The 21714-nt window shown below is 38.8% G+C and overlaps 1 protein-coding gene across 2 annotated transcripts in view; it reads left to right on the forward strand.

The window, feature by feature from the left end:
* Positions 1–21354, forward strand: part of GLB1 (galactosidase beta 1) — a 40989-nt gene extending 19635 nt beyond the window's left edge. For both annotated transcript variants that reach the window (XM_088165296.1, XM_014878419.2), the window contains exons 8-16: positions 812–933; positions 1015–1055; positions 1512–1624; positions 4461–4535; positions 10014–10103; positions 11205–11318; positions 12347–12478; positions 15816–16055; positions 19895–21354. In XM_088165296.1, the coding sequence (XP_088021422.1) occupies positions 812–933; positions 1015–1055; positions 1512–1624; positions 4461–4535; positions 10014–10103; positions 11205–11318; positions 12347–12478; positions 15816–16055; positions 19895–20155 (1188 nt within the window). In that variant the 3' untranslated portion in view covers positions 20156–21354. The remainder of the gene's footprint in view (positions 1–811; positions 934–1014; positions 1056–1511; positions 1625–4460; positions 4536–10013; positions 10104–11204; positions 11319–12346; positions 12479–15815; positions 16056–19894) is intronic.
* The last annotated feature ends 360 nt before the right edge of the window (positions 21355–21714 follow it).

Raw genomic sequence — 21714 nt, forward strand, 5'->3', positions numbered from 1 at the left:
GAAGTTGTCAGAGAGGGGTTGACAGCACTGCATTGAACAATTCTAGGCATCTGTTGACGAAAACATAATTTCCAAGTCAGAAAAAGTGAATAGAGGAGCTTCTCTGTGTGTTGGTCAAATCCAAATTAACTGCTGCTCTGCAAATGCTATTTTAGTCTCAAAAAGTATTGATTTTGTTTCAGTAGTTTTCCTTGCTAAGACAAATGTTTACAAAGCAGTGGAAACACTAAGGATGGTTAGATGAGTTAGTCAGATATGGGTGTAGGTGGAACTTAAAAGCAAAATTAAAAGGGCAGATTAGAAGTTGCTTCCTGTTTTCAGCTACCCTAGAGGTTTTACACCAGCCGTAGTGGGATGTGAGAACACTGGAAGCCATTTTGACAAAGGAAGAAGGCCCACTGAGGGTACGAGATTCTCTGTGCTAAAGAGTTGTTTAGAAAGCAATTTGAAATATTTTTTATTATATCTAGTTTGTGTATGCTATTCTGCAGAGAATATGTTGGTTCCATCATTTATTTGAATGCCAAGCATCTGAAACATGTACTTGTTGACAGGTTCCCAGGAAATTTTTACTTTGTTTTCAAAGTGTCCCTGTAAAATTATTGAAACAATTCCTTTGACTTGTAGTCTGCTGAAAAGGACTGATTTATTATGTACTGTGTTGTATTTATAGTAGTTTAAAAAAGGCTCAAATTAGTCAAGGTGCCTTTTTTTCCTTCCCTCTTACAGTTAGGAACCTTAATTCACATTGCATTCTGATCTTGTTCCCTCTTCATGTTTTCCCTTCCTCTTTTGCCCTTCCTCCTTTCAGGTTAATTCTGAGTTTTATACTGGATGGTTGGATCACTGGGGGCACCGTCATTCTGTTGTGCCTGCACAAACTATAGCTAAAACACTTAATGAAATCCTGGCATGTGGTGCTAACGTTAACCTGTAAGTGTGTGTTCAGTACAGCTTAATTTTGGGGGGATTTCTTTTCCCAGTTCAGCAAAACCTGATTTTTTTTCTTTTTAGGTACATGTTTATAGGTGGGACTAACTTTGCCTATTGGAATGGTAAGAAATTATTTAAATTAAACTAGTGGTGGAGGGGAGCTGTTTATGAATTAGATAGTAATGTATTTTGTGAAAGAGTAAGCTGTGCCTACTTGCACATGGCAAACGACATGAGTGCACTAGCTGTTCTTTGTTTATTGCCAACGTGTACTAAACCCACATGGTATTTGTCTTTGCCAAGGCAACTTCTGCTTCACTCAGTCCTGTGAAACAGTTGAAACACATAAATGTGTTTATCTTTAGAATATTTCACAGAGTGGTGTAAGTTCACAAGGATGTTGTTCTCCATCAGGAACAGTTTTTTATGCCAAATCCCAAATACCAAGGCTTACACTGAATCTAAAAATGTAGCAGACTCTGGCTGTAATCGGAAAGAATTCTGAAAGTTGATACCTTTGGAAAAAAAGCATCTCTTCCACTGTTTGTATTGCTTTTTCTTTTTTCCTCTTCCCGTAGGTGCTAATATGCCTTACATGCCTCAGCCCACTAGTTATGACTATGATGCTCCCCTGAGTGAGGCAGGAGATCTGACAGAAAAGTATTTTGCTTTGAGAAAAGTCATTGGTATGGTGAGTGTCATCAGGACATTTTTGGAATGGTTCTTTGAAACATCCCCGGTGTACTCCAAGCTCTCTTGTTCTTGTGTTGGTGTAAATTACTCCTCAATTTAGTATTTTCTGCAGTTGAAGTAAGTGAAATGGAACAAGACAATTAGGCCAACCTAACTGCTTCTTATTACAAAAAGCAAAAGATGTTGCACTTCTCTAGCTATTCTTTCTGTCCCGATGACTTCCTCCTTCCTTTTAGAGGAGAGGATATTGGTGTAGGTCTGATGCTGACATGGTTCAGCTCTCCTTTGTTTGCTATATTTGTTATCTCTCAAGGTCAGTAAGGTGAATCAGCTCACTCAGTCAGATGAGATCCAGTGCTGCCACAAGGGGAGCAGAGGGAGGTGGGAAAAGTTTGGCTGGGAGTAGATGGAGGAGGAGTGTACAGAGCCTTTTCCTTGCAGCATCAGTCAGCCATTCAGTCAGCTTAGGCTCATGACCTGATGTCAGCCCGATGTGTGCTGCAGCTTAGTGCTTTGGCTGTCTGTCCCAAGCTTTGTGATGAGATTTTGGGCCTCTGTGAGAAAGATCGGTCTTACTCAAAAGAACACATCTTGGTTTTGTGTTGTTACAAACTGCAGCTAGTGGATGGGACCAGCTTTGCCTTGCTGTAAAAATGCACAGTGTCTCCACAAACTGGAGATTGAAGTAAACCGTGGAACCTGTGTCTGTGTTTTGGATAGCCTTGCATTGGAGGCTGTTCAGATGAGGCTTAAAAACAGGTTCCATGTGAATCCTAAGGCTCAGGCTTGTAGTCGCTATCCTGTTGCATACCAGTGACATTCCTATTCACTAGAAGACATTTTTATTCTGAGAGTAGATGTCCCAGAATTGTGCTACACTTTGTCTGGGGTTGAGAATGCCTTTATCTCTGTAACTGTGGAAGGCCTGTTGTGTTTTTTTTTTTCTTCAATTTCACCATTATCCCTATGACTGATGGGATAAATTGATGGGATAATTTTGATGGCCTTTCCAAAGGGAGTTTCCTGTCTTGATACAGCTTTTCTCACCAGAGAAATCCATAAACTGATTTTGAGCTGTTTTCTTCAAGGTGCAAGACCCCTCTCTGAGATGTAAGCAATGTTCTAGTGCAGTGAGAGAGCCTTGATTAGCTGCATAATGTTCACTATAACCTCAGGTATTCTGGGTCATTTTTTGAGTGTGGTTGGTTTGTTTCTTACTTTACATGTCCATAGATTTTCAGTGAAGTTTTCCTATCACTGCTGTGCATTCTGAACCTGCAACAATTGATCTACTCGGTTGCCGTTTGAGGTGAAGCTGATGTAAGAAAATAAAGTTGCCTGTAACAAACGACTGTGTTCAACATGTTAGCTGTGCTACAAGGACAACATTAAAGTCTTCCTTTTTAGTTTCCATTTGTTAAAAAATGTAATGAAGACTTTCAGTCTACAGTTTCTTTCAATTGCTGACAGCATTCTCTTAATTTTTACTATTTGGGCTGAAATTTTCTGCTTTTGACTTCTCCTCTTGGATGAATGCAACTTTTGCTTTCTTTAAACCTGGATATCTTGATTGTTTTCCAATACAAAGGAGAAAAAATTAACTTCTTACCAGAAATGTAAATTAGGCTTTCATCCATCCGTAACTGAGACTTGACAGGATAGCATTGGGAATTATGCTGCTGTGGTCTGTTCAAAACAAAACACAAAACCCCTCAGCTAAACCAAAAACCCTTTCAGCCCCTAATCAAATTTATTTTAAAAATAACCTGACAAGATAAACACTCCAAAGTCACCAAATTTGTAGATGGAGACACTCTTCACAAGAGTGGTCTTTTGTGCATGTTTATTCAAATGTAGGCTTGGATTGCTTGTTCACATGGGTATCTCATCTGCAGAAGTTTTTTCCCTAATATGCAGACAGGCTATGTCTAGTTAATGAAAGAACAGATGGGAAGAGTGGCTATTAAGTAATGGCAAGAGAGGGAGAAGGGGATAATGGCAAGGAGAAAAGAAGGCACAGAAAGGAGAAGGCCAAGGTACTGGGCAGAAAGGCACTATCTGGTCTGCCACGCCTCAAAGGTGTCCAGGAAAGTAGTGAGTGGAGGCCCTTCATCCCTTCTCTCTGCTGATTTCAGGTGATTCTTCTTAAAAGTATAAGACAAGAAGAAACCAGAAATAGATGGGTGGTCAGAGTGTTTCTTTGTCATATTTCCCTGTGACACAGTTGTCTAGAACAGGAACAGAGGGAAGCTAAAGATGAGACCTCAGGGGTTCATGGAGCTGTGGTCTCCAGGCTTATTTCTCAAAGACCCCAGCCTAGGCAGTAATGGAATAGCAGGTGGTGGTGGTGGAATATCGTAACACTGAAAGGAAAGGCACAAGAAGCTAATAATTTCTATGAGGAAGTGTTGCTGACAAAGGGTCAGGTGGAAATACTCTCCTACAGATTTGGAAAAGTTCACTCAAGCTCTCATGAACTGGGGAGAGGACTGCAGAAAAGCTATGGAAGACAGTAACTCAGGCTGTAGCCACAGGAGGGCTCCAAGGGCACTGGGAATTTTGGTAGTTCACTTTTTAAATGAATTTTTGCTTTTTACCTTTACCTACTGTTGAATAGTTAGTAAAAATTGTTCATCATATGTGATCAAGTCAGATTTTTTCTTTTTAAAAAATCAATCTCCATCTTAAGACTACATGCAGCTGTAAGCTTTAGGGAGGTTATTTACTTTAAGCCAAAGTAGTAATTTTTTAAGTTGTGAAGTGTAAAGTGAGAATTTAGTTAAAGTGTGTTTGTATTTAACTTGTGTGTGTGTGTTTTCTCCTTCTCTTTCTAGTATAAGCAGTTACCAGAAGGTCTTATCCCTCCAACAACACCCAAATTTGCATATGGGAAGGTTCGCTTGCAGAAGGTAAATTAACATCTGTAATACACGGTGTATCTTTTCATAATGCTCTCTGTTTGCTTTTTATAAAAAATGTTTACAAGAGTGTCATAACAAGCTCTAGATATCCTACAAAATAAAGAGGAAAACCTTGAAAGTAAACTTTGAGGAAGGAGGAAGCAGAGCTTGGGAGTTAGGAATCATGCCCATATTAGAAAATGATCAAATGCATCTTACCTGGCTGTGAAAAGATAGTGTTTACAATGTGCAGTATGTGCCTGAAGCTTTGCTAAACTGAAATGAATTTATTATTAACACAACAGATTCATAGTTGTTAAAGATAATTCATCCATCAGTAATGTAGATAATTGGAATGTTACCAGGAGACTTACAACAAAGAGTGTTTTGGTCCCTGGTGATGCCTCTAAAGTGGAAGGAAAAGTAGGATATATGTATTTTAAATACTTCTAGGCATTTAAATTTTGAATGTGGAACATTTTTGGTAAGTTTGAAAGTCTTATTGATAAAGTTTCTGACAAGATCTGTAGGTGATGAGACAAATTAAATCAGTTTCCTGCTGAGGGAAAAGTACACAGAACTAAGCACTCAAACCCCACCCTTGCTATGTTCTGTCTAACAAGAGTGGCATAGCTGGTCAGCTCACAAGTATCTGGGATTTGACCACAGCACCATCATTTTCAGACCAAGGACAATTTTTTTGTGAGATATGTTTGAGAACTAGGTTCCTGCAGTGAGTGAAGTGGATGGTTTAATGGGCAACTGAAGAGACAGCAGTATGAACTGGGCTATATTCTTTCTGCTGGGCACAGACAAGTTTTGAGATGGAGGATTACTGTGGTGATGTGCTGGATACTGTCATTCCTAATGCTTTGATTTTATACTTTGTAGTTTCAATTTGACAGTTATTTTTTCCAGTTAGTGATGTATCTCATCTCTGCAGCTAAGCATTGCAAAATTTAGTAGTGATAAGGCTTTGCAGGCATTTTCAAGTCATTCCGCTCAAGTGGTGGGCAGAAGTATTTTTTGCATAAAAGTGGTTCACCTGTGAAGTTGAAAGAGATCTGTATCACTTTCAACAACCTTCGAGTGTCTTCTTGGCATATGTGATTTCACTGAACTGGCAGTTCAGTGTGACTAATTATAGGCTCTTATCGCTACACCCACCACCATGGCTGTCTTTGGTTGCAAGCATTTGCAGCCCAGTTGTCAGATATTGACTCTCCCATCTTTTCATGGGTCATGGCTCTCAGATAAGGCTGTCCAGTTTCACTAGAATGAAGAACTTTCTCTTTCATGCCTTCAAGAAATGAATGCTGCTGGACTCTCACAAAAGAGTCAGATGACCAAATTTGCTCAAATACTGCATCTTTGACCTGACCTGCACCTTCTACACTTTGTGATTTTTTGAGAGGAAATGTTTCACTCTCCAGGCATCAGTTTTAGGAATGCAGATGGCATTTCTAAGCTGCCAGATATAAGGTTCCTGTCATGCCTGTACATATACTGCCATCTGCACTGAGAGCCTCTGGAACTGTTCTCTGTGAAGAATGTGGCCTTTTGCTCTGTGACCCACTGCTTAACTTCAGCAGCAGTTTGCTCTGCTGGATTACCCTGCAACACAAGACGAGTCTCCAATCACAGAAGGTTTGTGCTGTGCCAGCCCAAAGCCACCTTCCCAACTCTGATCTAACCTCAACTGGAACCAGCTTCAATGCACCTTGTTGTGTGGAGAAGCCTTAATGTATTTTGGTGAATAGCAGAGAGGGAATATTCTAAATAAGAGCACTTAGCTTTGGTAACAGTAAACTTCCTATCTATGTCATTTGCAGTGACAGTCAGTGCAACACAGATACTGTGTTAGCAGTCAGTCTGCCATGGAGAGCATTGAATCTACTCCAGTGAACCAACTCCCTTGACACTTTTGCAGAAAGGATGAGAGAAAGGAGACTCTGGAGTATTTTCAGGGGTCATATGAGTACTTTACAGATGTACATGTAACCAGAGCAGGCTGTTCTCTCTTTTTTTTTTCCTCAAGATGTTCTGTGGCAGTTCAGTCTTTAAGTATCAACTACCCTGAAGAGGCAATTGTTCATTTTGAGCTACTGATTTATTTTAGAAAGTCCTCCTGGGTGGGAAAAATACAGTTTATTAAAAGATGCTGGAAACACTGACATTGCTATGTAAGAGCAAAGGCAGGAAAGCAGGTGATAAGGAAAAAATCTTGTTGCATAGATGCAAAAGAGACGTGTTGCAGATGGGGAATGAGGCCAAGCAAAGACACAACTGCGGTAGTAGATGAGCTCCAGAAGTGTGAGCAAGATGATAGGATTTAAGGATTTAAGCCCCAGAACTTGGGAAGCATTCTTTCCAGAGGGAAGTAAACGAATCTTAGTTCCTCCAATGGCTGTGCAAGCTTGTGAGCAGTTTCTGGTCAGCACTTGGAGGGCCCTGAGAAGTGCTTGGTCACAAGGAAGTGTTTGCCCTAGCACAGCAACCTGCAGACTTAAAAGTTCTGGAGAAGTACTCAGTTCTTAGGATGTGGAGAGCTCAAGCAATAGCAAGTAGCAGGCAGTGCTGGTGTGTGTTAGGGTTGGAAAGTGGTTAAGCAAACAGGATGCTGCCTATAGTTGATATTTCTGTTGGAGCTATTTCCTTTCTTTTTTCTTTCATGCTTGACCTTACACTTGGGTTCTGATGACTTTGCTTTGGAGGATTAAAGAAATATTGCTTTTTTTTTAAGCAGTCATCTGTTTTACAGGCTGTTTTTAAAAATTCCTGACAATATTTGTAATTTTTAAGTTTACTACTAAATTTCTCTTGTGGTACTGATTGTCCATTAAATAGCAGTCAACAGGAATTTCCAGCAAGACAAGATCTTGTCTTGACAGATTTTTTTGTATGTACCACCAAAGACTGAAAAGCTGAACAAAAACAAACTACTGAAGTTTCAAAGAAACACGCTTCTATGAATCCCTAAGTGAATCGTGCATGGTTGACCCATATTCAGAATAGAAGCCCCTTTGGTAGCAGGGACTTAAAAAAAAAAGTCTTAACAGGCACATGTACAAGCTGCTACTACTCAGGTAAAGACACAAAACAGTATTCATTGCCACTTAGTTGCTCATTCAAGTGAGACCATGTCTTAATGCTGCTTGTATTCATTTCTGGTTTTCTGTCCACTTAGGCCTAAGACTATTAATGCCCATAAGATTATTAAATTCTGTAAATTACCTTTGTCAGTGTTTGTGCATCTCTTGCTCCACAGCTCTTGTTGAAGGCCTGGTAGCTAAATCTCTCCTGTGGCCTGGCAAGTCCTGGATATCGCTGTAACATTACTGGCTCCCTTGGGGGAGCACAAGATAAGGAGTGGACCACATATGGAATTTAGAATGTTTGAGAAATTTTACTGTATGAAAGATGATTGCTATTTTAGGTACAACTTTTAAACAGCAAACATAAGAGCAAACTGCTTTCATAAAAATTTTGCAAGCCATGTGTGACCAGCAGTCTTCTTGCCCAAGTGAACATGCTTAGCTGTGGGCTAGTGAGGGTGACCCAACCTCTAGATAGTGTTGGTGTTACCTTTTATATACTTATGGCATCCTTTTACTTGCTTGTTCCTAGCTAGAGGTAAGACAAGCTCATTTCAGAAGTCTGTTTAGATCTGTGTCTACATGATTGTTGTGGTTTAATCCTGGTAGGTAGCTGAGCACCATGCAGCCACTCACTCTCTCTCCCCCAGTAGGGTGGGGGAGAGAATCAGAAAGGTAGAGGTGTGAAAACTTGTGGGTTGAGATGAGGACAGTTCAGTAGGTAAAACAGAAACTGCACGCATAAGTAAAGCAAAATAAGGAGCTCATTCACTACTCCCTTTGCAGAGGGAGGCCTGCAAAGCTCAGCCTTCCCCAGAGAAGCAAGGCTTCATCACAGAATCATTAATGTTGGAAAAAACCTCTAAGGTTACTGAGTCCAAGCATTAACCCAGCCACTACTGTGTTCTTCACTAAACCATGTCCCAGAGTGCCACATCACACACCTTTTGAACAATGCATGTGTGTTGGTTGCTCGACAAGATAAATTCTGTCACGCCAAACATCTCCCCTTCCTCCTTTTTCCTCCAGCTTTTCTTGCTGAGCATGACACAAATGGTACAGGATATCCCTTTGGTCAGTGGGGGTCATCAGTCCTGGCTGTGTTCTCTCCCAGTTTCTTGTGCACCCCTAGCCTACTGTCTGGTGAGAGAAGCAGAAAAGTTCTTGACTCTGTGTAAGCCCTGCTTAACAATGACCAAAATATCCCTGTGTTATCAGCAGTCTTAGCAAGAATCCAAAACACAGCCCCATGCTAACTACTGTGAAGAAAATTAACTGTATCCCAACCAAAACTGCAGACTTAATTATGTGTACATAGACAATTCATGCTGGCTTCTGTTGCATCACTGCAAAATACTGTACATACATTTTAATATTTCAGTACAACTTCCATGTAAGTTCTGCAAAAATTCAATATTCCTGTTACTGAAGTACCTTCAGAAGTTTGTATTGCTGAGTACTCTTACAATATAGTTTTACACTATTTTAAACACCTATTTTTTTCTTTTTTTTATTAAGCATTTTAATCTAAATCTGGTATATGAGATGTATTTGCATGTCTAATAGGTAGTTACCACTGAACAGTGATGATAATTCTGGGGAAACAGACTGACATGAAAAATCATATGCGATTGGTTCTTTGAGCTTGTAAGACACAAAGTACATTGTGTGCACTTTGACTAATCTAAAACTGATAGTGGTGTTTGAGAGAGAATCGTAGATGGGTAGAATATTCCATAATGGCAGTAAAAGGCAATTTAATTATACACGTCTAAGTCCTTATTCAGCAAGGTATTTATGTGTGTGACTAGCCTAAACCTTGCTCCCAGTTTCATTAAAACCAGTCTAGCTACTTACATATGACAACTTAATTACAGCCTTAGAGTTTCTAAAATCATTTAAGACTAAATAGGGTAAATTCATCTTGAATGGCTCTTGATGGAATTAAACTGTATCCCTCCTTAGCTCAGAATGATTCCAGAGTAACTCACTGGGAACCAGTTGAATCAATGGCATTTTCCCTAGCTTGATTCTAAGTGTAATGAGCAAAATTTAGATAACATATTGCTTTGTATTAATCATCCAGAACAGGTGTGTTTGTTTATACAACTTTTGTGAGAAACTCCTGGTGCACTTCTTAGTTAAATAATAAAAGGTCACTTTTATTTTTATGAACGAATAGAAAATTAGACCATCTGTTTTTATTAAAACATCGCTCTACATGTGGCATGTTGCTTTCAGAGTTTATCAGTTGTCTCTGCTATATTGTATTTTAAATGTGCCTGCAAGGATGGTGTAAAAATTTGTTAAATTTTCATGGAGCTAACTAACTTGATGGCTGTATGTGCTGTTATATTTGGACTGAAACTTACTGACCTTCATATATCTGCAGGCAAGCACTGTGTTGGAGGTTCTTGATGGACTATCACCTTCTGGACCAGTGAAAAGCACTTACCCATTGACCTTTGTTGAGATAAAGCAGGTGAGGATTCCTTCAGTAGGCACTTTGCAGTAATTTTTTTGAGTTTATTTGAGCAACCCTTTGTGGTACTACTCTTCTTATGTCATGTCTTACCCTTTATCTAGCACGCAAGTAATAGTATTATAAAGGTATCAAGGAATTTTGCATTGGAGGCCTTTTCATATTCTACAGTGCTCCTGTTTTGCACCTGAGGTTTTCTTCCTGTGGATGTATCTGTGCTGTTTAGGCTTTCACCTTGATTTCTCTCCTCTCTGAAGTATTAATTTTCAGGTCTTAAGAGACTTTTTTTTGTTTATCATCTTCATAGCCCTCTGCTGGATCTGGTCCAGTAGTTCTTTGTCCTCTTTTCCTGAGGAGCCCAGAAATGGACACAACACTCCAGATGTCGCCTCACCAGGGCTGAGGAGAGGGGCAGGATCATCTCCCTTGATCTGCTGTCCATGCTCTTCCTAATGCCCCCAGAATATCATTGGCCTCTGTGGCTACTAGGGCACTGCTGGCTCAGGGACGGCTTGTTGTCCACCAGCACCTCCAGGTCCTTCTCCTCAGAGCTGCTTCCCAGCAGATCAGCCCCCAGCCTGTGCTGGTGCATGGGGTTATTATTCCCCAGGTGCAGGGCCCTGTGCACTCGCCTTTTTTTGAAGTTTGTTAGTTACTCTCCACCCAACTCTCAAGCCTGTTAAGGTCTCTAGAATGGCTATGACTTACTATTTTCCATTCCTGATGAGGAGCTTAGTGAAAATGATTCCAAAAGGTTCCTGATGTAAACCATATAGTATTTAATGGATAATTAGATAGTTTTGACTTGATGAATATATCAATTTATGGGCACTGGGTTAGAAGTGAAGTTAAAAGTTTTTTATATAAAATTATAAAGAGAGTTTCACCAGTTTACCTAAAGGTCACTCATTGCCTAAAGGTCAAAGTAAACTGTAATCTGAAATGGTGTCTGATAGTCACTGTCTGAAATGAATGAAAATTAGCATTTCAGTGCAGGCATGTAGGCAGAAATGTAGGATATTTTTAATTCATGACCTGAATTGAAACTACAGAATGACTTAGTTCATTAATCTGTTGGCTTTTTTTTTTTCCTTTTCCTAGTATTTTGGGTATGTACTGTATAGAACTACACTTCCAAAGAACTGTCTGGAGCCAACGCCACTGTCTTCACCTTTAAATGGAGTCCATGATCGTGCCTATGTCTCTGTCAATGGGGTAAAAACGTTGTTTGCTGGTATTAATTTTTGCCATCAGTGGCCTTCATGGAAGTCGAGGATGCAGACTGGTTTGTTTTTTCTCCTCCTTTCTCCAGATCACCAAAGCAACCCTGATCTTATTTAATCACATGAGGAAAATAAGGAAGTATATACTTGATTCATACCAGATATTCAGATTAGTATTTCAGAAAACATGACTATCTATTGTCTTGCCATTTTTGACATATTTGAACGTTGATACATATTCATGACTAAGGTGAATAAAAGACCTAGTGAATGGATTTACCTGCATGTTTATGGAATATGTTACTTATATATATATATATACACTTGGTGGCTTTCTGCAGTATTTGCAAAGATCTCCTTATTAGTATTCTCTTTTTTCTTCCTTTGAGGGTGGAAGAAGGAGGAAGCCTGAGCCTACGTCTTACTTTATGAAACTGGCTCCTAACCGCAGTTTCAAAAAAAAGGAAGAAGTTTATTGTATAGAATGTGAACTTTGTCTTTCTTTCCATAAGCAGGGTTTTGGCCTTGCTTAATGAGAATTAATATAAATTCATGTATTTTACGGTCCATTTTTAGTTAATATTTAACCCGTATTGACTCTCATTACCTTTTTGTCCAGATCAAGCTCATCTTTCCTTGTGTTGCGGGAATAGGAATTAATAAAACTAAATATTGGTGCTCACATAATTGGAAGATGAAGCCAATGATTAAATCACACTGATATTGCCAAAATCTTTTCAGTCACTGGACTAAATTTGGGAACTTGGTTTTTGTGAATCAGGTGCATCAAAACCCACTATCACATTCAGTTGATGTACCGAAATGTGAATATTGATGTAGAAGCCCTCTGTGTGTGCATGTGCTTACAGGCAGGAGGCAGAGAGGAAAGGGGTTTTCTTTACTCCTTTTTTCCTTTTTTTCCTTTGTTACTTTTAATTTCTTCATGCAAGTTGAAAAAACAAATAACAGTGCATTTTTGGTTTTCAGTGGTTATTGTTCTTCTTGTTGCAATTCATGTAGGTACCTCAGGGTGTCCTTGAAAGAGACAAATCACTTCAGATAAATATAACTGGTCAGGCTGGAGCAAATCTGGACATCTTGGTAGAGAATATGGGCCGAGTCAACTTTGGTAGATACAATAATGACTTTAAGGTGAGTAAATCTATTGAGTTATTGGATTGTGATGTCTTTTCATCTTTTGTACAGGTTAAAAAGAAGGTAGTGAATTAGGAAGAGCAAAAAGATCAGGATTAGACATCTGTAACTTTACCTAAAATATGACTAGTCAGTAGTTTCCATCTGAGTTTTTCCAGTCAGTAAAATCAATGTTAAATTAAAAGCTGCTAGACATCTTTTAAACTTTGTTCACTTACATTGTCAGCCAAAATGTCACCCACAAGATTTTCCAGTTCAGTTGAGTTTGTAGATAACAATATTAAAATTGTTTCTATAAACTCCAAAAATGGGTTGGAAATCGGTCCAGAACTTGATTGCACTTTGAGCTTTTTGCATCCTGGGATTGCTTTTGGAGGCTGGTGGGATGTATGTATGCGTACATAAATGCACCTTTGTATCTTTCTTCTTTCCCATTTCATTTGTCAGCAGTGTACCCTTGCAGTACTCTTGAGTGTGACTGGGGAAGGCTGTCATGAGCGCTGCAAAAGTGCCAGTTCACCTAGACTGACCAGGTGTTAGAGATAATTACCAGAGAGCTTCCCTATGCTTCTGGGTGTGTGCTACACTTCAGGATTGTCATCTCCATGCATGAGTGGCTGGGTTGGGTTGACCTTGGCTAGTAGCCATGTGCCCACAAAGCCATGTGCCCATTCTGTCACTCCTCCTCCACCAACAGGAAAGGGAGAGAAAATACCATTGAGTGTTTGTGGTTCAAGATAAGGACAAGGGGATTACTCAGAAATTACTGTCATGCTCAAAACAAATTCAGCTTAGGGAACTCTATTTATTCTTAAATATGTCATCAAAGAGATGCTCCCAGAATCACTGATGGGCTCAGCAGTGTTTCTCTTTCAGAGTCAGCTGGAACCGTCTTTGTCTAACATGGGCCAGCTTTTGGGATCTTCTCAGAAAAGCTCCCTGCAGCTCCCCTTGCTAAAAACCCTTGCCATGTGAACCCCATACTGTGGAGGTACCACTAATGTAGCACTAGGAAGGGCAGGGGCAAAAAGTAAACTTTTCTGGTTTTAGACTTAATGGGATCCTCAGTGCTGTGTGAGAGTTGATAAAGACAGGAGTGCTGTAGAGGTCAGTATTGTACTATGTTTGTGCTGTGTACAGTTCACAGCATGTCGTTTTTGATTTTTGATATTATTAGGATGCAGTAGGTAGCAGTAGTCCCAACTGTGTTCATACTGTCTCTTTACCTGTCTCTTTATACTGTGGCTTTATCTGAGTGGCAGGGGAAGGAAGCTGTTACTCCAGTGTTTTGCCTTCATGTGGAGGCAGCAGAAACATTGCTTTTATTTATTTATTGATTGATTTATTTACTGCCAGATTATAAGGAAACCTATATGCTTAGTGTTAAATTAAGAGAATGGAGGTTTAGAGGTTTAGTTAAAGAGGTGCTCAGTTGCTGTGGTTGAGCTGAAATTCACCCTTATTCCTTTTAACAATTTCAGAGTGAAAGCAGTTTTAAGAGACATGTCCATGGTGAAAATAATCCTCTAAAAGCAGAATCTTTCTGTGTAGAAGAGGCAACTTTCCCTGCGTAGCTTTGGCCTATGTGCATTGCTTCTTTATATAGGATCCATCCCTCACACTCTCCTTTGTATTGATTTTGAAAATTGGGTATAATTATACCTTGGGTTTTAAAAATTCATATGCTTTTGAAAATCCAATTAGGGGAAGAGGTTCCTGCCTTGTGAAGACTTGCATTTTTTAGCAAAGAGGATAGGTTTTCAGGTTTTTGTTTGGCTGGAGTTTTATCATTTTTTTGAGCTTGAAATGGAACTAGGAATCTAGCTTTTTCGTAGAAATCTTGAAAGGATTTTGATTTTAAAACATCCTGTTGATCTAAGTCGTGTTGTTAAAGGACACAAGGGAAGGAAGAGTGTGGTTTCTGTTTTTTTATGTGTCTTCTGACATGCACACTGCCACCTATGTCTCAGTTTTACTTGGAAAATTTATATCCACATCTTGGTACACTGAGTCACTAGCCCAAGACATTAACTTGCACAATCACAGAGAATGTGGTATTTACTTCCTACAGATCTTCTCCAGATAAGGATCATTGAATGTGTATTCTTATGCAGACCTAAGAATGTTTAGTAGACACTTAATATCATTTGAAAAATCACCCTGTTAAAAGTGCCTAGAGATGAGTTTAGGGAGGCAGGTTAGAAGATTCAGCCTAAAGTTATGTTGCATTACTTCAGCTGATGGCTAAACAGAGTAGAGTCTAGGTTATATAGAAAAGTTTGCTCACTTAACTTTTGACACTTGTAGATATTTTATTTTGACATAGTCAAAATAAGCTCCTGTTCTGTAAAGTGGACATTAGTTAAAGGAAGAGAAAAACCACTTAGTGCTCGTACAGATAGTGAGCCTTTCGGAGACAGTGCAATGCTTATGAGATATCACAGCAGACACAAAACATAGTATCAGCTCTCCAAAACCATAGAAACTTGTTTTGCTTGTTCCTGTTTGAGGTGTGATGTTTGTGATATAACTTGTGTTGCACTGAAAACCAGCTTCTATGCAGGGTCTATTCAAGCAGTTAAAACCAAATCTTTGCATTGCACTGAAACACTGCTTTAGGAACTATTACTCTAACAAAATTAGGGTGTGTGCAGGAGTAACTTGATGTTTTTTTCTTCCTTGTTAAATTATGACTTTACCTTGATTTGGTATTCAATGTGCAAGTACCCCGGTGTGCTGTGAACCACTGTGTATATGGTCCTATAGAAATGAGATGGGATTCCATGGGCTTGAAGCTGACTGTAAGCTGAAAGTATTTCACTGAATTGCGTTGACTTTATGATACTGTATCTTATCTGGAGATCTGTGGAAAGTAAGTACCACTTTCTCTGCTATTGCGCAAATTAATGTCCTGGGTTAGTGACTCAGTATCACCAAATGACAGTATCTCAGGCTTAATGATATTTAATCTTGCTTCTCCTATTTATTTAGCCTCAGGTTTTGGAATCATGTTCGTGTTAAAGCAAATCGGAAATTTTCCCAGTTACAGGAAAATAATTTGAAAAAAAACCCCTGGTGTATCGAAAGCCTAAAACATTGAAGAGGAACAGATCTTTCATAGACAATAAATGAAGCCCTTTATTTTTAAGCAAAGCTTATAACTTGGTGAAGACCAGATGCTTGTTTTTTTATACACGGATTGGCAGCTCTACTGAATGAAAAGCTGTTACTTTGATTCAGTTTTTATTCATGACTGATTTAGAGTTGCAGCCAAATAACTTCAAAAACATGAGCTAATCATATATTTGTGTTGGTTTTTTCTTCTTCCTCCTAGGGTCTAGTTTCAAATTTAACTCTTGCTCAAGATATACTTGTTGGATGGGAAATCTATCCTCTAGACATAGACGGAGCAGTGAACTCTGACATTTTTTATCTCCTTGATCACCTGGAGAGATCTGCTGTTGAAGCACTGAGTTACGAAGTACCTACATTTTACACTGGCACTCTTTCAATTCCTGGAGGCATTCCAGACTTGCCACAAGACACCTACGTCAATTTTCCTGGTTGGACCAAGGTACAAGTTTTTGCTGTAAAAACCTCTAAGTCCACTTAGAAAGCAACCAAAACTTCTATGGACAATCAAAGTCCACCTCTGTTAGATGGGTAGAAATTGGTCGTAGTGGTGGGTGTCTCAAATATATTTAAATTACTAAGAAACAGATTCTTTGCTTTAAGTAAATCTGGAGATAAAACCTTAAGAAAAGGGAAATATATTCAAAAGGTACATGGTGTTGATCTAGAAAGTGGAGCATCACAAAAAAAACCCCAAAACCAAAGCAATTGAACCAACCCACCCAGGTTTTTCAACAGTGAGAAAGATTAACTGTCAGGCTGTTTAGAAATGTTGCATTTGGTTGTGCAGGGTTTTTTTGGATCATATTTGAGGTGCTGTGTGAGGAACTATGGATCGTGTTGCAAAGTACAAAGAGTGTTGGACTCTGTGGTTGGTGGTGTGCCACACATATGGCTTTAATGCATGGAGAAGGTTACCTCTAGCTGGACTGAATGGATCAGGGAGCACTGCTATGAGAAGCTTGTGGACAGATCTCTGCCAATGGGAATTTCTCACAGGGCTGGAGTGTAGCTAGAGCAGGAAGGAGTGTTGTTTTCACAGTGCCATGTTAGAAACCACCAGCATGCAGGATAGGTGAGGAGCAGCTCAGCTACCTGGTGGGAGGCACAGGGAGCAGAGTGCCTTCACTGAAGTGCTACTCCTGTTGGAAGCCTAAGTGTTTAAGTCCAGGCTTTAGGGAAGTGCCTGTGGCAGTGTTAGGTAGCAAAATTGTTCTTTTCTGAAACAATCAATTTACTGCTCTTAAAATAAAGTGGGAGAAGGAGCTGCTATTGATCTGTCTCCACTGCCAGTATTGTAGTGGTTAAAGCACTTCACAATATGCAGAAGGCTGTGATTCATTGCATGCTCTTGGTTTTGCTGATACTGAGCTCAAATGAGGAAGTCTGATATAGTCCCTATATACATGCATGTCACACAATCGCTGAATAAAATTCAAAAAATAGCTTGTTTTCATGGTAACTGGAATTTTAGACCTTTTTAGTAAATTCTGTGACCCTATCAGTCATAAATCTTCTTCATGAAGTGAGGTGGCTGTACCTGCCAGTTGGCAAACTCATATTTAAAATGGCAAGATAGTCCAAGAATTCTTAGGTACTAGTAGAAATCTTTTCCTCTGATCTATGGAAACATCTATTTTACATAGCTTGTATACCCTGTAAGGCAGTCCTAGGGAGAAATTCCAGATGAACTTAAGTTGGCTGTTGAATTTATCCTTCAAGCTTTATATGGATTGGATGAGAGTTTTAAGTAAGATACCTGGAAACTGAGACTTTGAGATAACTTTAGAAATGAGCAAATGCCTTTAAGGCAGAGGACCTTAAAGGGTATAAATTCCACTCAGGTCCCACTGTATGTGGGCCTTAGTTCCTTACATGGCACTGTGTAAATTGCCTAAGTGTGGAGTGGGATTCTTAGCAGGGGTTAAAACTCACCTATCTGAGTAGTTGAAAAACACAGAAGCAGCACTTATCAAGAAAACTTAAGTCCTAATGATTGTTCTGCCTTTGCAAAAGCAAGGAATATAGCATGAGGGACAGCCTGGAAGGAAAGGTGCAGTATTAAGAATCATGACCTATGTTTTAGCTTGCTTGCCTTCAGTGCTTTTTAAACCCTTCAGTAGTAATAAAACTTACTCCACCCTCACATGAGGAATCATGATGCGCTTAAGCATACATGCCACTGAATGAATATTTAGATTTATTGGACCTTTTTTTCTTCAAAAGAAAAGAGGATTTGGACTCAGGACTGTTCTTGTTTTCTGTAGAATCATGGGCTATAATTGCTGTCCCTGCTAAAGGAAATCTTACTAGTGAAGATGAGGTTCCTCTCTCTTTTATTTTGTCTAGGGCATATTTATTAGTAGATATAATGCCATAATTTGCTTGTTTAGCACATACAGATTCCTCAGTGTGGAGTCTTTAGAAACTGCAGTGTTAATACAGTTTGGAGTTAAGAAATTTAAGTTCTTAGCTGTTTTTTTGGTTTGGTTTGGTTTGGTTTTTTTTTTTGGTTTTTTTTTTGGTTTTGTTTTTTTTTGGAAAAAGGAGTTACAACTAGTGACTGATTCAGATCAGAAACAGAGACCTGTCTGATCTTATCTTTGCACCAGAACTCTAGTGCAGTTGATGCCCACAGTAAACACCTACTTCCCACAGGTTACTGTCATTCTTTGTGAGAAGAGGGCTACTGTCTAGTGGGTGCATTCACTCATCCATCTTGTGTGTGGGGAATTTGTGTTCATGCCATGTTTTCTTCTAAACCTACTACAGAAAGTAGTGAGCTTGTATAAAGATAAACTTGATTTTTAAAAAAAAAGCATTTGAGGTCAAGGTTTATTAACACTTTGGCAGAACAGTGCAAGATAGGATCTTGTACCACGGAAGTGGATACAGAGGTGAAATAACTCAACTGTATTTGTACATTGCTAACTCCTTAAAAAATTTCTCTTGTGAGTTTCATAGAATTTGTTTTCATAAATACCTGAGAAAGGAAACACTAGAAAAGTACCACTAAAGCATCTTGAATGGCAATACTTGTTATATTACATTTGTGCTTCTGTAAATCATGTTAAAATACTCTGATTTCAGCTATCCCGACTTTAGAAATCACTGAATGCAGTAAAAGTCCTACTTTCCACTGATTCAGACAATTTTATTATGTGTACATCCATGCTATGAGTCTAGTTTTCTTCTATGTTTTGATTATTAAAGACCAAAGCAAGAGGTAAAAACATGGATTCCGTTATCTGTTCCCATCCCTTTCTTTTGACATTGAACTCTTGTTTGATATACAGTGAAAGGACACTTTGGAGAAGTAAAAGCAAATTATTTATGCAAATCAGCAGTATATCTTCCCTCTGTCTTCCTTAAAAAACAACATAGCTCAACTCAGTAGGAGCCAGTTTACAGTTTTACTAAACATTCTGCAGCCTGCCAATTTATAGACTTTGGAAAAATCTGCTTTTATGTCACTTCAGTGTGTCTATAGATAAATTAGTGTTTTGACTTTTTTCCTGTTTTCCTTGCCCATTTTTAAAAATTTTTTTATTTTAAGGTATTTATGATGATAGGGCAGTATTTTGAGCTAGGGGTTCTGACCACCTCAACTATAAAAATAAATTTCAAGAATTTGTATGCCACAATTTCCTTGTACTTAAAATAATACTAACAGGTCCCAAGGCTTTTAATGATTGCATGCAACAACAACAGTACTTTCTTGCAGTGTCATTTCACAAATACTTTTGTCAACTAAGCTATTACAAGTAAAAGAGACATCTGAATTTCATGTGTCTAGACAAGCTGTATCTTGCCCTCAAAGTCACAGAGCAGGGACTATGAAGGCAGTGTAGTCTTAGACTTGTACAGAGAACCACAACAGCATTAGGATCTTCTTTTTTCTTCTGTGACTTCATTCTCCTTTTAACAGTTAGCTTTAAGCAAATACAGTTTTCAGATTTGTTTTGCTCTTAAACTTGGGGCAAAAATCAGTGCAAGGAGCCTACAGCTGTTTTTCTAATTATTGTCATATTTGGAATTACTGCAGTATTTTACCGCTTTATTTTTAAATATTAATGATGTCTTTAACTGCTCAGGGAATTCAAGTTCTTTTGACTGTCATTAGCATTTTCTTGTACAGATTTTCTATCCTTGTGTTCAATCAAACTGAAAGGTGAAGGGAGGTCAGTTACTATATCAAGAATGTTCTGCTTAAGTCTCTTTTGTCATTTAATCTCTGACAGCTTATTAAAATGTAGTTATTTCTTCTTTCTCTCTTAACAGGGGCAAATTTGGATCAATGGCTTTAATCTTGGTCGTTACTGGCCAGCCCGTGGTCCTCAGCTGACCCTTTATGTCCCAAGGAATGTACTTGTCGCGTCAGCGCCAAACAACATAACAGTGTTGGAGCTGGAACGTTCTCCTTGCAGCACCCAGGCGTGTGAAATAGAATTTGTGGACGAACCTAATATTAATGCAACCCTGAAGCATGAAACTTATAAACCCCCACTCTTCATTAGAGAACTATGGATGAGGCTTCTATAATGATTTGAGTATTTCTTTATCTTTCCCCCTCCACCCTTTGCTTCCCTTTCCTTCAAACCACACTGATTAACACTGAATCTCCAAAAAAGGGAAGGTGTTTAGGTGAGACAACAACTTAAATTCTTCAAAGACTTTTTTTAAAAAATCTCTCAGTTACATATTGAATTTCTTTTTAAAAATAAAAGCTGGAGCTTTGAAATTTGCCTTGGACTGTGAAATTGAACTCAACTGGAAGGTAATGTTTCCATCAGCCTAGTAAAAATGTAGTCCTTGTACTTTGCTTACACTATAGTAACCTCCCTATGCTTTTATTTTTTACCATGCTTTGCAACTGAAGAGGTGCCTACAAAAGGGTGTGCAGCCCCCACTACCTTGCTGGTTTCATTTAAGTGGACTGGTAAGTCAGAGCTGCCAATAGACATGACACTTTCAGCTTCCTTAATCACCTTATTAGAGTATCAACATCGTTTTAGTTCATTTGGCTTACTGCCAGCATTGAGTAGACCTAATTTTTAATGCAAATGACACTTTGGGGAAATTTCAGTTGATTTCTTACAGGATTGGTGAGAAAAACTGTAGAAGAGAGCACTCAAATGCCAGCTGGTCCAAACGGCAGTAACATGGAGTCTGCATCTGTCCCCTTTTAGAAAGGCAATTTACTTCTTCCCTCTTGCTATCTCTGAAGACTTAAAGTAAACTGATAAGTACAAGGATGTGTGAAATTTAGGCTGCTCTGACTAACCTGCCTGCCGAATGTGGTTTTGAAATGATGAATTTTTACTTTCATTTTTTTGGTTTGGGTTGGGTTTTTTGTTTTGTTTGTTTGCTTTGTTTTATTTCATTTTTTTCCCTAGTGGTCATGGAGCTTTTCGTAGGCCAGTACCTTGGAAGTGGAATGCTTTAAGTTAAAGAATTTTATTTCTCTTCTGATCATTAATTCACATCACCTGTTTTGTTCCAGTAAACTGATGGTCTTTGTAAGTGCCTGATATTTGCAAAGATGCACAAACTCCATCAGTACATCTGACTTTCTGCAGACAGAATCTTCTTTTTGATTCTTGTGATTTTGGTGTCAGTCATGCAAATTCCATGGTGATATTTAAAGAACAGAAGGTGAACAAATCAAGTATTTTCATAATCTGTGATTTCTTCCTTTGATTTTTGTCTGACATTATTAAAATGGTTCTTTAAAGATTAAATGCTTCCTCTATCTGTTTGAGACGGAAAAAAGGGATGAGAGAATTATGAGCAGTATTAAGGGAGAAATGAGACTGTAAAGTCTCTGTGGATGAGGAATTATACTTGTTGATGTCTTGTTTATTTTCTCTGTTATGAAGATCTGTACAAAGAAAAATGAAGTAGCTGTAATGGGCTGAGCGTAAACTGGAGGTGCCACCCTTTTCTGCAATGGCCAGTGCAAAATCCTGGCTATTTCTTCTGGTGAGGACCAAAACTGTCACTGGAGAAGAGAGTGTAAAAGAGCACCACCCACTTCATGTCTGCTCCAAATGTTTCATGTATCTGATGGGCTTTCAAAGGAGACAAATGTGGCTCATCCA

This window comes from Sturnus vulgaris, chromosome 1, assembly GCF_052056855.1.
Source record: "Sturnus vulgaris isolate bStuVul1 chromosome 1, bStuVul1.hap1, whole genome shotgun sequence".
Classification (NCBI taxonomy): Eukaryota; Metazoa; Chordata; class Aves; order Passeriformes; family Sturnidae; genus Sturnus; species Sturnus vulgaris.